Raw genomic sequence first — 15,790 nt, 5'->3', positions numbered from 1 at the left:
TTCTGAGACAACTGCCTATTATGCAGACCAGCACTGTTTCATTGTTTTCTTGTGCTCCATCTGACTGTATCTACATGTTGTCTTTTGCCTTACTTAGACTCTATGCTCTTTGGGGCAGGCACTGTCTTTCTGTTCTGTGATTGTACTGGGCATAGGACAGTAGGGTTCTGATCCATGACTGGGGCACCTCAATGCTAATACAAATAATATATTGCCAAGGGATCACATAGGAAGAGGGGTCCTCTCTCAGCCAAAGCCCCAGCCATTTAGAACAAGAGGTGGGCATACTCTGCTCATCAAGGGACATGAAATAATAGCCACTTAAATTCTTCCAGTTGATATTCAGGCAGCCCATTCATATTAACTTAATCTTGCTGGGTTGAGTTTCAGTCAGCTAGTCCTAATGAAAGTTTTAATCTCATTAAGGCATCAGATAAAGCACTCAATAACAATGAACTGACTGCATCCCTTATGTACTCATTAACCCTCCAATAGCTCAATATGTATGTTTAAACAAGAAGGCCTTTGGGACAGATGAACAAATGTCGAGTACCACACTGATTTCTCAACAGGAACACACACACATTGACTTTGGGATCTGAAGCTGAGTTTACATAGCTGGCCATTTGAAAAAATACATCTTTTTACTTGTAAAGTGAACACATGTAATATGGAAATCACTGAGGGACTATTAAAATGGAGCCCCACAATGCTATTTTTACAGTCATTTTCCAGATCAGAAATGCATTTAAAGGGAAAGTTGTCTCCCCCTCCCCAATAACCCCAAGTACCTACTGAAGACAAAACAGTCTAATTTTCATCCTAACACAATTTCACTTACCTAGGTGATGCCGGCAAACTTGCGCATAGAGTTTGAGTCTGGAATGATTGTCACACTCCTCACTGCCCCAAGGCTGGTTAAACCACTCACTTACTAGCTCATCCGTCAACTTTTGCGCCATGGTCTTTCCCACCCGCATTATTCCATCACGTAACACTTTGCAGATTGGTTTGTGCTGGCCAAGCCTACACATCTGGTGGCACAAGAAGAAATATTTGTAACAAGATGTCACGTCCATAGAACAAAAAAAGTAACTTGATAAACAGACTGGTTTGCAGTCTGATGCCCTTACTCCAGTGCCAGCCCCATATAGTACAAATCCGTAATTGTAAAAATGAAAGGCTACCTCATTCTTTATCTCTGTCTAACTTTACTTACATTTATAGTCAGCTAAGGCTATAAACTACAGGCTACCCCTATAAATTCTACAGCACACACTGAGGTTGACAAGAGAATCTAGTTTTATGTTTCAAGTCTGCAGGTGTAAGAAAGCACCAGATTCTTTAACCAAGGGCCTTCTGCTGCATGAGCTTTGACTCCTAAGCAGTACTGCATCCTAGTGGATAATGAAATAATTGCTACTGCTTTAGATTGGAAAACAGATAGTTGTATTCCAATTAAATGTAGTAGAACCCTGTTTATTATTCAATCTAAATTGGACCAGGGCCAGATCAAATAATAAACAATTCAGATAATCTGGAGAATGGGAAAGTACGGCCACAGTAGAGATCGCATGCTTCTGGACTTGTATGTGCTGGTTGTTTGGTTAATATGAGCCGGATGATGGATGGCTGGATAAACGGGATTCTACTGTACTCTCTGGGCTAAAAGAGTACCATACCCAGATGAGTAAATGGATCAATTTCACTTCCGCAGAAAATAGGAGATTGGTACATTTAAAACTTATTAGTCATACAACTGACTCTGTTGGTGCAAAGATCTAGCAGAGCCCCAGTGACCATCTCCAGAATAACTTTTCATACACGATACACAGGGATGAATTCTTGCTGACACAGCAGCATTACTGCAGTTTTCTGTGTTATTGCTCTAGGCTGGCTATGCTGGCATCATCATTCAGTCTGAGAAAAAGTTATTTTGGATTTCTCTGACCTAAAGCAGCTCATATTTTAGATTCCTTTGTTCTTACCACAGAAATGAAAAATGGAAAAGACCTATTTGATCATCTTATCTATCACTAGTAGCCACTGAAGGATCGTTTCTCACAATACACAGTATATTCCTTTTTTTTCCTCCAATCTATTTGAAACAGTGTAAGCGATGAGGCTTCTATTACCCTAAACGGATTATTCACCTTGATCAGATCTCAGTGTTAGCATGCTTTCCTGATAACACAGTAAAGGAGAACTGTTTGGAGAAACATTTTTCCACAGGTTTTTAGGTGATGTATCTGCTGTAACTTGTATATATCCCAGTGGAGGAAATGTCCAATTTCTTCACACAATCGGAGCAGTTCCATTACCTAGAGGAGCATTTCTTTGGAATGGTAATTAATACCAGTTACTTCTTGTTTTAGTATATTGTTTACAAGATCTACACTTGCTCTGGATTACTTAAGGGCTTGACCCCATTCTCATTCTAAAAACAGTAGCATACTTTAAGATGCACGCAATGATTCAGAATATTGGACTGAGCTCCTAGTCTGAATATCATGTCCATTCATAACAGAGTAAGAAATCACCTCTCACTGTGAATTCCTATCTTAAATTGTGACATTATAAAAATTAAAATAGAAATATCTATATTTAGAAGACCATGCTTTCTAATGGTTTTCACTTCCTTCCCCTGAAAAAAAAAACAACTAATAGGGCCTTTTGAAACAGCACAATCACAGCTTCTACAGCACTACGTTGACATTAGTTTTTTTTATTTGTTAGTTATTAGTTTTATTTATTTATTTGATCTTTTAGCTGACTGCCTACTTGGGGTGATATGTCCCTCCTGTGTAAAAACAGGGAAAATCTGCCAGGTCAGACTTCTCAAAAACATGTTCCATCTCTGTCTACCTAATGATTATGCTGCAAAGGTGGTGAGACAGAGATGGCAGATTGTGTGGATATCCTCTACATGAACAAGGAGAAAGATCTGTGGTTGGGACATTGGCCTTATTGCACATGGATTGATTTTCAGAAGCACTCAGCATTGGGTTGGGCCAATGTAGCCTGCTTTTGGAAATCCCATCCATAGAATTTTTGTATCTGTTGTGAAAGGGTCAGACTAGATGGCTAACAGAGAGTGCTTGAGAGCCGAGAAATCAGTCCCAGGCTTAGCAAGTCCCTTTTTCCCTGGTAGCTGAGCAGGGGCTACTCCAAGTTAATTAACACACCTAGAGCCAATCAAGGCCCCGCCCAGGATTTGTTAAAAGCTCCTGTCCAGAGAAAGGGTGCGGCTGGAGTTGTGGGAGTGAGGTGAGCTACCAGAGAGTGTGTGAGCAGGCAAGACGCTGTCAAGAGCCAGGAGGGTTTAAGAGAAGGAGCAGAACGCTGGCAGAAGAGTACCCTGCAGGTACAAAGACTGGGGAGGGAAAAACCCTGCCAAAAAAGGGCAAAGGACCTTTCCCAGGCCTGAGGGAAAAGACCCTGTCAGAAGGGGAAAACAGAACTGGACATTTGGTTCAGCACTACCATGGCCAGTGGGGCTGTCAGAGGTCAAGAGCCTCCCCAGCAAGGGCCCCTGTCTGAGCAGGGTCCAGACATTAAGTCAAGGGGCATGGGGAAGTAACCCAGGGTAGCTATCAGCTTTCCTGAAGCCACAGTTCGAGGCTGCTACTTGTAGGGTCCCTGAGTTGGGGCCTGGAGTTGAGGGTGGGATCGCCCGCCCCACCCACACCCACCGGCCATTCACTGGAGGGGCAAGAGCCCCAGTGAAGAGGCAAGGGCCTGTGAGAACCAGAGACAAGACTGGGACTCAGCAGGGAGTGGCCATCTTAGAGAGGCTGTATTACCCTCACCCACAACTGGAAGAACACTAGTGGAAGAACACTAAGAGGTGAAGCAGTTCCCTGACCTACCGCTAGAAGGACGCACTGGACCCACTGAGGTAGAGGAAGAGCTTTGTCACACTGTGCAGCAACAAGACCCTCCATCTGCATTGCCTATACAACTGGGCTTAGTTGTAGTGCTACCACTGGTTCACAAATCACAACTGTACTCATGTCACTCCTGGTGAGGATCAAAGTGTGTGTAAGAGAATGAATGAGTCTTAAATACTGTGGTAAAAGCTCCGCTGCTTTGCTCCAGAAACATGTCATTTAGCATGAGTCAACCCTTATTCTTCCCCCTCTGGTTTGGCTACTTCCCCTACAGAACGGAAAAGGTGTAAACGTCCTACTTTGCCACCAGATGTATGAGAAGCATCTCATGCAGGTACTGCTTACCTATGCAGGAGGTTCCTGGATACATTTTTATAGAAAGTGCTATGAAATACTCCCTTCCATGCTACTTTTTAGATTTTCCTATATTTCAGACTTATTTATAGGTCTACACTTTCTCCTTGTATTTCTATATCTTAGTGCATCTGGCTATTAGACTATTCCTACTGCTCAGCTATTTTCAGCTGCATATGCCCTGTTTCGTTCAACTTAAACAGCAGCTGCACTTAAGAGCTGTATTTTAGGGCTGAATTTTGTCTTAAATGGAGTCAACATGCAAATGAATAAATGCAGTTCTATTATTTTTGCTGAATTCTGACAGTGGAGAAAGTCCTCTTTAAATTGAAGGAAATACTTTAACAAATTATTGTTATTTAAAACACTTAAGCTTTAAACAGTTAAATATACCTTAAAAAGGAAAGGAAAGAACACAAACTTATCCCAGCTGTGAACATGGTGCTAAAACTGGGATGACAGTTATAACTAAACAATTCATAATAGTCTCTCTTTCCAACCTCATATACAGCACTCAAGTCCCTGAAGAAAGTTTTGGCTCCATCGAGCAAGGCCTCATTTTCTGGACACACCACAATATAAGCAACATCCCGATGGCCCCCATATGGGTCTAGCAACAGCCTCTCCCAGAATGGCAAAGAGAATGGAGAGATTGTCAGGAAGTCCTTGTCGTAACCCAACAGTAAAGTAGGGATTGGAAGAGGTTCAGGAGACTCCTCAGAACCTGATAAAAAAAGAATAGGGTATTACAGAGACACTGTAATTGTAAAGGACTGACAGGTACAAAAACAAATGAGCTCTTTCTAGCCAAACTTTGTAAATCAGTAATCTCTCGTCATGGTAAGTTTTCTGAAAGCCTGAACACACACTGAGCAGGCACAATGCAGCCACAGTAAATATTAACAATGTCTTTCCACAGTCCTTTTCCTCAGATAACGGTCCTAAATTAGCAGGCAAAAAGTTTTACATTGTACTTAAGTGTCATAAAATCAGAGGTTAGTCAGTCAAAGTAGAAGAAGCCAATCCAAGCATCACTACAATAATTCCCCTAAAGAATCGCAATAAAACATCTTCTAGTATATTGTACATAAATGTTCTGCCAAAATTTCAGGGCCTTCTTGAGGATTGAACTTGTAGTCTTGTAAAGAAGTTGTTTCACACCGTCTAAATTATGATATAACCATATAATAACCATTTCACATATGTTCCTTCAACCTAAAGAAAAGTGATGACATCTATTAATGGAAACTAAATTAATGTTTCTTGCTTTAGCTCCTGCTGGTTGTGCAAAATGAGCAAGTGGAGAAAACTGTAGCTCCCAAAGTGGATAGTCTTGATTTCTAAGCAAAGTGGCTAGAGTTAATACAAATAAAAAAACCTCCAAAACAGTCACCATCACACATGAGAGGATTATCATAACAAGTCTCAGAACTCACACAAGCAGTGTTGTCAGCGATTATGCTAGCTAAAAAGAAATGCTAGTGTAGCCTGCTATTGCTTGGAGAATGAGAGCCCAAATATACCCTGATAATTTTCAGAAAAATATAAATGACTAAAAAGTCAGCATTCACCAACCATTACCACATCCTCACCACATATATCTACAGGGAAAATGGGGACATTTCAGTTACAATACGTGGTAACTGTTGGCAAATTGTAGTTACAAAAGTTGAAAAAAGGATGGAAGCACTTCTCATGTGGCAGAGCGGCACCGGAACATGATGATAGTTACTTCAGTAATGCAGCCTGTCATAGCTAAAGGGAAATCAGCATTACATCAAGTGTCAGTGCAGGGAAAGTAGAGAATTGAGGCAGTGTGGCAAAACAGAATAAAACTTCAAAAAGATCAGCAGAGAATTTCAAATAAAATGCAGGAAGTGTTAAAAATTATATTTAAAGGTCAGTCATTAGTTTGTTCTCACTTAATACGTATGCTGTCAAATATATTTCCAATTAAAAGTCTTACTTGTAACCAGGAGGTATTTAATTCCAGACACATCAGCAATATGACATTTTAAAAAAATGTTTAAAATCTTATTACTAGGGCTCTAATTTTATTTAACAGCTTCTATGCTTCACGTTATTACTTGTACTAGCTATGGGTTCAAGCCAAAATCAAATCCACACAGGGATTTTGAACCCCACCTAACCTTTAGGAGTGTTCAAGCCCATCTCCAATGTCAGTCATCTTGGAAGATAAAAACCCCATTACATTATTCAAGAACATCCTTCAAACATTAAACACAATGACAAGCCATGTGGGGAGACTTTTGTTCTTATGCACTTTCCAGCAAAGAAAACATTCAAATGCACATGTGTAAGGAAACATTCATCTGAACATTGCTGTTGCACAACAAACTGTACCATATGTTCCCCGTCCTGCCATCTTATGGAACTGCTGCCACGTGAGGGGTCCCTGCACATGCTGGATGTTCTCCCAGGTCCTGCCTGTCCGCTTCTTCTGGATGGCATCTTGGAGAAAGGGCTGTAGGGACAGTAGCATGCGCACCACATCCTGGGAGGACAGCATGCTGATGTCCAGCACTACAAATGACATAGAGGCATGAATCAGATTTCTGGCAAGGAGAAGATGTCAATTTTTTTTGGCCTGTGATTCCTTTATCTTGCTTCTCATGGTGTCCATATAGTCTGTGTTCCTTTGTAACTAGTAAAACAGAATTTAAACTGCCGCTTTACCAAACAACATTGTTAGACTAAGTTTTCTGTCAAGTTCTTTTCAACTATCCTTTTACAAAATGTTATCTAGACTGTAGTGATTTCCTGTAAGTTTGCTTAAAGGTTTAAAGATGCTTAAAGGGTAAAAAATAGTTTTCAAGTTAAGCCCATCAGGAACTGACGGTACTTCAGCAAACACACACATTATATTTCATTGACATTATTTTTAGTTGGCATCACTTCAGAAAGAGCAGCCTCTTTTGGTGATTGCAGACTTCATGCTCCAAAGAGATGTGCCACAGTCTCACTGAAGAAAGCTAGAATAGAGTTTGACCCCAATCCCAAAAAACGAAACAAAATACCTACAGAATTGTAGTGAATTTGAGACATTGAAAAGTCATACAGCATGCTGGAAGGTAGAAGGAAATTTACCAGTATTTCACTTATTGTTTTAGAAAACTCTCCAAATTACTTATCTAATCCTGTTCCTCAAGAGTGCATTTGTCCCCATGAAGTTTAAATGATAATGTCTTACCCTGGCAAGTTTAAAATAAATTAACGAAGGTAACTAAGTTTTTTGAACTAAAGAAAATTAAACCCTCTTCTGTGAACCATACCATTGCTGTGAGGCCAAGAGTGTACAGTAGCACTTCTTACTAGGGCTTCATCCACTTTTCCACCAGTGGGGTTATCCACATATTGCCTTCCTTGCTCCAGAGCAGTGGAGCACTCTGCCCAAGAATCATTACTATCTGCTTGCACTCTGTCATAACTCCAGTTCATACAGGGAAGTGTCTGCCGGTTATTGGAGGACATGTAGTCCAAGCAGCTCAAAGAGGTGAAAGGCTGTGTGTGCTGATTCTGGAGGAGCAGGAGGAGGCTCATAGGGGGTTCCTGGCCCCTCCTGGCTCCCTCTCCCATCTGAGGAAGTAAAGTGGTCTGACACATCATCAACCTTCTCTCTGCAGCCTGGCCAATGTCTGAGGTCTTGCCAAAAATATCCAATTCATCCTCAATAAAAAGCCCAGAGTTGTAACCTAGTTTGCGGTTCATAATTGCACTAAATCCACATGTGCAGCGGTACTGGTCCTCGTTAGATGTATCTGGGATGTACAGCCCTACATCTGCACCTTTAATATTCATATTACAAGCGCATATACAACAGCTATCAAAGTTGCGATCTTTAAAGATGTTCAGCACGGAATCTGAAAGAATCAGGGTGACATACAGGCTGTGGGCTTCTGGGATTGGCTGGACAGTGGCTGGCTCCACAGAATTAAGTGGTCGTGTTGTAGAAGGGGTAGAAGCTGGTGAACCTTGATCTGTGCTGTCATATTTTACAGATCCTTGCCCGCTGGCAGTGCCCCCACCTCTAGGAGTCCTTGGGGTTCTGGGTGTGCGTGGCGTAGGGACGGAGAAGCGAGGAGTTGCTGGGGATGGCAGAACTCCTGCCCCACTGTTGCTGGCTGGGGCAGCACTGTTTAATGTCACTGGTGTATTCATCTGGGGAGTGTTCATTTGAAGATAGTCTTGATCTGCCAGGCTCCCAACACTAGGCACATTGCTGCAAAAAATAGAGGAAGGTTATTATTCAAAAGGTTCATTGTAGACAAGAATCAGAGGAAATAGCTCTCTAGAGACCACAATAAAGGGAAAACATCTTCAGACATTCCTCTCATATCTTTATATTCAAGAGTCTCTCTTCTCTGTGTCTAAACTTTCAAAGTCTCATCAGCAAACATAGCTATGAGTCACCTGTGAGTGTGGTAAAAAGGAAAAAACAAACCAAAACAAAACAGAAAACATCCCCTCACACTGTTTTAAAGATTACAAGCTAAGAGTCTGTTATGACCTGAAATCTCAGGTGCTTATTTAGAAAGACCTGAAGTTAAATAATGAATGTGATTTCAATATTTTCAGCACTTGGGGAGGGGAGAGAAAATTATTTCAGTGGAATCACTATGCAATTGTCTCTAACGAAATAGAAAGTCCAATATTTAAAAACTAGGGAAATGAAATTTCACATAATTATACAGCACTGTGAACTCCCTTTAGAAATAATTAGCTTAAATGTCTATACGTTTTAAAATGTCTGTGGTAAATAATTACCTTCAGTATGCCTTCTTACAAATAATTTATCTGGTTCCTCTTGGTGAAATTTTAATGTTTCCTTGGTGGTATGGTATCCAGCTGACAAAAGTGTTTCACATACAATAAAAGGCAGCCTTTATCTAGCCTATGTACCTCACAGCACAAAACAACACATGCTATTACAGATTCTTTATACATAAGAGCTGAAGGTGTTATTTCTAGGTCACCACTTGTCATCACATTCCTTATTACTAACAGTTTTGTCATTATCTGCCAAATTTCGGGGACCAGAATGTGGTCATATATTTCCACAAGAGATATCTTCTCTTTGGAGTGACATATTACAGTAAGAAACAGATAATTTTGTCATTAGGCTTCATATTAAGGACAACATAATTGCTCAAACGAATAAGATCTTTATAACATTTCTCTTCCTGAGAAGCTAATAAAACATTTTTCTTGAAATGTATTCCTTAAGGGCAGCATATAAAACATAAAAATACAATCAGTCTCTTGATAAAGGAGTGGAAACATATGGATTTTTTACATTTGTGTGTTCTTACTGTGTGTTTTATGTGTTATTTTAAAATAAATATTATTTTAAGGATCACACTTCATTAGCAACTTGAAAAGAAACTGTAATAAAGACTTGATTCGTTAGAATCATTTTGTTATCTTTATCTGACTTGTGCCCAAGTCAAAGAATAGGACAAAAGGACAAAGGTTGGTAAGAGTTGTGAATCTGAGGCACAGTGAATTCCTTAGACTAATGACAAAGGGTGACCTAGAAATCTTGATTGGCAAACACCATTCTGGCAGAAGCCTGCAGTAATACGGGTGCAATAATGATCTTCACTCTAATTGGATTACATTGAAAATAAAAGATTTTTTTTAACAAATACCAGCAATTAATAATCAGCTCAGTCCCGGTTACCATTAGAAGCAGTTACTATTACAGAAAACCTGAGAAGTCATTTGCTCCTTAGGTGGTATTGAGGTTTTGTAATTTCTTTTTTGCATTTCTTTTGAGAATACTGGAAGATCTTTGGAGCTGGAGAAGGCCTGATTTCAAGTATTTAAGGATTGATTTAAAGATATGAGCCACTTCATCTATAAATTAATTCACTGCAGCAGGAGATCCTTCTACTTATATTTTTATAGCCTTTAAGAGGTTTTATGTATCAAACTTTAAATTCTTGCTAGTTTTCAAGATCTGAGGCAGTGGATTTATTCCATAAACAGTGCTAACTTTGGAAAAATATGCTAGGGATGCAAATTTCTCATTTAATTGAATGGCAAAGTTGCATCTGGGGCAGAGCACCACTATGCCTTTGAGCGGAGAGAAGCAAAGCAATTTCAGAATATATATAGGAATAGGAATCACCGAGCACATTAAACTGGCAACTTGTTCTGTGACCAGTTCAGAAAAAGTGAGAGGATCCCAAAGAAAAGTTGCATCTCCTCACAAGTGCATATCATGTATGTTGGCCATCTGCACAGGAGTGAATGTCACCCACAGAGAATGAGGTACAAAGTGAATATTGAAATGTGTGTCTTTGAAGCACAAATAAATTAAATACATAAGCTCTGCCACTGTAAATGATGAAATGGTCCTTTATTCCAAGGTCCATTCTAGTCCATAAAATGAAACGCTAGATACTTAGCTGACTAATTGGATACCCCCACAGGTACTTCCCCACCTCTTCACTTTTTTTTTTTTTTTTTTTTTTTTTTTTAAGTTTAAAAGGAACTTTACAAAAATCAGCCATTACCACTAACAGAATTCTGAAAAATATGTTTCAGCGAGCTGAATATATTTAAGGGAATCAAGTAACAAGAAGAAGTAAAATATTAAAAATCCTGAAGATAGGAGTTCATTGTCAGCTCAAAGTATCAATCAGAATGAACAGTTTGATCTTTTAAATCATGGACTGCAACGTAGGTGCTAGAAGCAGGGTTGTTGGGGGTGCTGCGCATCTGCTGGCTTGAAGTGGAATAACAACCCAAATACATGGTTTCCGTCTTCTGCACCCCCACTGTAAAAATTGTTCCAGAACCACTGGACTGCAGATAGATTAGATGACATGTTTTTGTATTATCAAAATCAGAAAGTAAGTACTTCTTTCCATCTACCACTTATCATAGTTTTATTGGAAAACATCTTGCAATTTCAGCACCCAATTTTATAAAACCACCCCATAAAGCTTAAATTTCATTCAATGACCTGGTATTTCCTTTGCCGTTTATGTGAACATGTGTACCCCCTTCCTATGAAATACTACTTTCTTTTATATTTTATACAGGTAGATTTTCTCTCTCTTTTACTCACACAGCAAAAAGTCATTACAACTTTTTTGTTCGGCATCTTCTTTGGTATTAACTCAAATTCAAAGGAGAAGCAAATGATACACTTTTTTACAATTAAAGGCAAATTACATTTGACAACTGCCATTTTCTCCAGTGAAACAGGTAAAGTAATGATTAAAATTAAAAATAATTAAAATCCAGCTTTAAACCTAATACTTGGAGATTATCTGCATGAGCCTTCTTTAACATTTCTACTTTATGTTGAATTACAATATTTTGCCTGGATCATGATTTAAAATTAATCAATTCAAATATCATTTGTTCCTCCTCCAATTATCAAAACTGTTTCTGACTTTATAAAGCAATGAAAGTTTAGCAGGTTTATAAGAAGTCTGTAATTATGCTTGCTCCTAATTTTATTTTATGGACTGAAAAGTGGAAAAATCACCAGAGCTCAATGTGATGTTGTATAAGTTTAGCAGCACTCTAAATGTCCATTTATTATATTTCTAGATAAGGACATAATGAATGTCATCATTTGTTGCAAAGCTTGTACTTACTTGTAGCCATCTCTGATGAAAGTGGCTGCAGGTGGCATGGGGAGTTGTTCAATTTTAGGAGGAACTGCCCAAGAAGGCCTGAACATGCAGGCATCCGGTATCTTCAGAGGTAGCAGGCACTGGCTTGGCAGTATCTTCAATGGAGCAAACATAGAGGAGCCCACAAAAGGTTGAAATGATGGAACTTTGTGCACATACGAAAAATCCTGTAAAACCAAAGTGATTTTAGTTTTTAGAGCTACATAGAAAAGTCAATAATCTTTATATTAAAAAATATATTCAGGTAAAACTAATTACACTAATTTGAAGCAAACATAACTGCACTTTTTCTCATAATTAAATGTCTACTCACTTTATAAACATTTAAGGCCTGATCTCACTGACTACAAGGGGCTTTGGCTCAGATCCTAAATTACAGACATACACTACAGAATTATAATGAGTGTAAAAAGTTTAGGCTTCTAGAGTAGATTGTAATTGCTTTAGGGAAAGACTTTATAGTACATGTTTAGAAAGCGAATGACACATTCTGGGCACTACCACAATCCAAATAATAATAATGGCAAACAGAATAGCCACCGGCACCATTCCAAATTCATAGTACAACCACCCTGGGCTCACTAGCAACCATTACACTTTTGTTTTGTTTTGGTTAGGGAGAACAATAACTAGGAATTCATCCATGGTTATTCCAGCTATTCCATATCTCCTTGAGACAGGAACAGTCTCCTCTGTGATTGGAAAACACCTACCACTTGGGGGGAACTACGGCAGTGTACATTGTAGTAGTAGTAACAAAGTTCTTCTAGAAAACTTAGTTTTTAATCTCTTACCACAGTGCCAGCATTTTCGTAGATTCCAAGCTCAGAAGGGTCATTGTGATCATTTAGTCTCACCTCCTCAACAACACAGGTCAGACAACTTATAGGGCAGATCTTTTAGAAAAACATCTAATCTAGATTTGAAACTTGCCAGTGATGGAGAATCCATCACAACATTTGGTAAATTGGTCCAATGGTTAATTACTCTCACTATTAAAAGTGAATTTGTTTAGCTTCAACTTTCAGCCATTGGATCGTGTTACAGTACAACCTCAGAGTTACAAACTGACCAGTGAACCACACACCTCATTTGGAACCAGAAGTACACAATCAGGCAGCCGCAGAGGGAAAGGAAAAAAAGCAAATATAATACATCAAACCATTTCCCCCCATATAAGTACTTACGGACTGTAATCAAAGTGATCCCTTTACCTTCTCTGTGTTAAACAAAACAGACTGAGCTCTTTGTGTCTATCACTATAAAGCAGATTTTTGCACCCTTCAATCATTCTCATGGCTCTTCTCTGAACCCTCTTCAATTTATTAACATTCTTGAATTATGGACCAGAACTGCACATACTATTCCAGCAGCAGTTGCATCAATGCCAAAAACATAGGGTAAAATAACATCCCTCTTCCTACTCGAGATTCCGCTGTTAAGCATTCAAGGATCGCACATAGCCAACTGGTCACAGATTCACACTGTGAGTTCAAGTTCAGTTGATTATCCACCATGACCCCCAAATCTTCTTCAGAGTCACTGCTTCCCAGGAGATATTCCCCCAGCCTATAAGTATGGCCTACATTCTTTGTTCCTATATGTATATTTACACCCAGTTTACCAAGTGATCCAGATTGCTCTGTATCAGTGACCTGTCCTCTTCATTGTTTACAACTCCAAGTTGTGTGTCATCTTCAAACTTTATCAGTGATAATTTAATGTTTTCTTCCAGGTCCCTGATAAAAATATTATATAGAGTAGGGCTAAGAACTGATTCCTGCAGGACCCTCCTAGAAACACTTCTGTTTGATGATGATTCCCCATTAACAATAATATTTTGAGACCTATCAGTTAGCCAATTTTTAATCCATTTAATATATGCCATGTTAATTTTATTTTGTTCTAATTTTTTAATCAAAATGTCATGGAACACCAAGTCCATGCTTTACATTAGTCTAGGTATACACTTACCGTTATCAACCAAATTTTTAATTCACCCAAAACAATTATCAAGTTAGTTTGACAGGATCTATTTTCCATAAGTCCATGTTGACTGCCACTAATTATATTACCCTAATTTAATTCTTTATTAATCAAATCCCATATCAGACACTCCATTATCTTGTCCAGGATCAATGTTAGACTGGAAGGCCTATAATTACTCAGGTCAGCTTGTTTACCCTTTTAAATATTGGCATAACATTAGCTTTCTTCCAGTCTTTTGGAACTTCCCCAGTGTTCCAAGATTTATTGAAAATCAACATTAACAGTCCAGTGAGCTCTTCTGCCTTCTCTGTTAAAACTCTTGGATGCAAGTTATATGGACCTGCTGATTTAAAAATGTCTAACTTTAGTAGCTGCTGTTTAACATCCTCCTGAAATATTTGTGGAATGGAAAGAGTGTTATCATCATTATATATGATATGATTACATCAACTGTTTTTCCCAAATATAGAACAGAAATATTTATTGAACATTTCTGCTTTTTCTGGATTGTTATTGATAATTCTACCATTTCCATCTAGTAATGGACCAATACTATTGTTAGGATTCTCTGTGTTCCTAATATATTTAAAACACTTCTACTTACTGTCTTTAGTTCTGCCAGCCAGAGATTTCTCCCTGTGTCCCCTTGCTTCCCTCCCTGGTGCTTCCTTAAAGATTCAGAAGATGAAGCATAACAGGATTCCTGCCTTTGGTATTCAATCAGCACAAGAAATCTATTTTCATTTTTGTAAAAATGAGTTACAGTGGGGTTAGGTGCTAGATTCCACTTAATGTATATGAGCAGCAGTTGCTCAAATAACGGTATAGCACAACTCTTGGAAATGTACCTGCCAGTGTGCATGCCCAGTTAAAAATATGTATGTTTTAATACTCTTTAAATCTTTGTTAGAGATATCTGAAATATCTATATATATATATATATATATATATATATATATATATATATACACACTTCTAATCTGTCTTTTAGCTCATCAAACTATGATCTTGATCCAGATTTCCTTCCTGTCCCAAGATTAACTAACTTTGTTTTGACATCTAGCAAAATACTTGAAGTGGAGGGAAAAAAAACAAATAAGGTCTGTGATAACTGGAAGAAATTGCTTTTTCATTATTTGCATGGAGCACACCTAATTAATAACCAGTATACTGGAATACATGTCTTTTCAACTTCTAAAATGTTGCTAAAACTGAGAGAAGTGGGAAGGTGGGACACTGTATTCTACATTAGTAGAACATGGATGCCTAGTACAAACATGCCTTTTCTATTATATCCATACTGTGAGGGCAACAAGTTCCATCAGGTTAGGGTGATATTTGTTCTTCCCATTAAGTCAGGTAAAGTGATGCTGGAAAGAGGAATTCATTCCTAAGAAGCAAGTGTTTAAGTTTGGCCAAGGTCAAGTTTCTTTAGCAATTTATTGTCTATTAAGAACTCTCTGAAATCAGGAACTGTAAACAAAAGTGGGCGTACTGTTCTCCCCTTCTCCCTGCTGTTACCTGTTGGCAATTAATACTGTTCAGGAACAGAAGGGGAAGTGACCCCTGGGAATGTCAGAAGGATTGCCAGTGGTAAAAGGTGTGGCTACTTGGAGACCAACTCCCTAGGAAGTTGATGGGTTTACTATCCAAGGTAATTTTTTTTTATTAGGAAATTTTTATTATTGGAGGGGTGTGTTATTGGTGTGTTATTGGAGGGGTGTGTTCAATTTACCCGTAACAATTATTTTTTGTCTTATGGAACACAACAGGATTTTTTAAAAAACATTCCTTAATATAAAAAAATAAACTTGTGGATCTTGCAGTTGAGCTGAATCAAAACCCTCAATGTGAATTTCCTCCAAATGGGGTTTCAGACTGTAG

At 38.6% G+C, this 15,790-nt stretch overlaps 1 protein-coding gene across 4 annotated transcripts in view; it reads right to left on the bottom strand.

The window, feature by feature from the left end:
* The window catches only part of MED13L (mediator complex subunit 13L), a 361,336-nt gene that overhangs the window by 49,386 nt on the left and 296,160 nt on the right, over positions 1-15,790 (bottom strand). For 3 of the 4 annotated variants that reach the window (XM_067550153.1, XM_067550156.1, XM_067550154.1), the window contains 5 exons: positions 11,879-12,084; positions 7,538-8,484; positions 6,609-6,788; positions 4,745-4,968; positions 842-1,034 (listed from right to left, as the gene is read on the bottom strand). In XM_067550153.1, the coding sequence (XP_067406254.1) occupies positions 842-1,034; positions 4,745-4,968; positions 6,609-6,788; positions 7,538-8,484; positions 11,879-12,084 (1,750 nt within the window). The remainder of the gene's footprint in view (positions 1-841; positions 1,035-4,744; positions 4,969-6,608; positions 6,789-7,537; positions 8,485-11,878; positions 12,085-15,790) is intronic. The other variant, XM_067550155.1, reaches the window with a different exon arrangement.

Source organism: Emydura macquarii, unplaced genomic scaffold (genome assembly GCF_026122565.2).
Source record: "Emydura macquarii macquarii isolate MOO-44397 ecotype Brisbane River unplaced genomic scaffold, CSIRO-AGI_Emac_v2 contig_1254, whole genome shotgun sequence".
In the NCBI taxonomy this organism is placed as follows: domain Eukaryota; kingdom Metazoa; phylum Chordata; order Testudines; family Chelidae; genus Emydura; species Emydura macquarii.
Note: the sequence above shows the minus strand (reverse complement) of the source record. Positions and strands in the feature narration are given on the sequence as shown.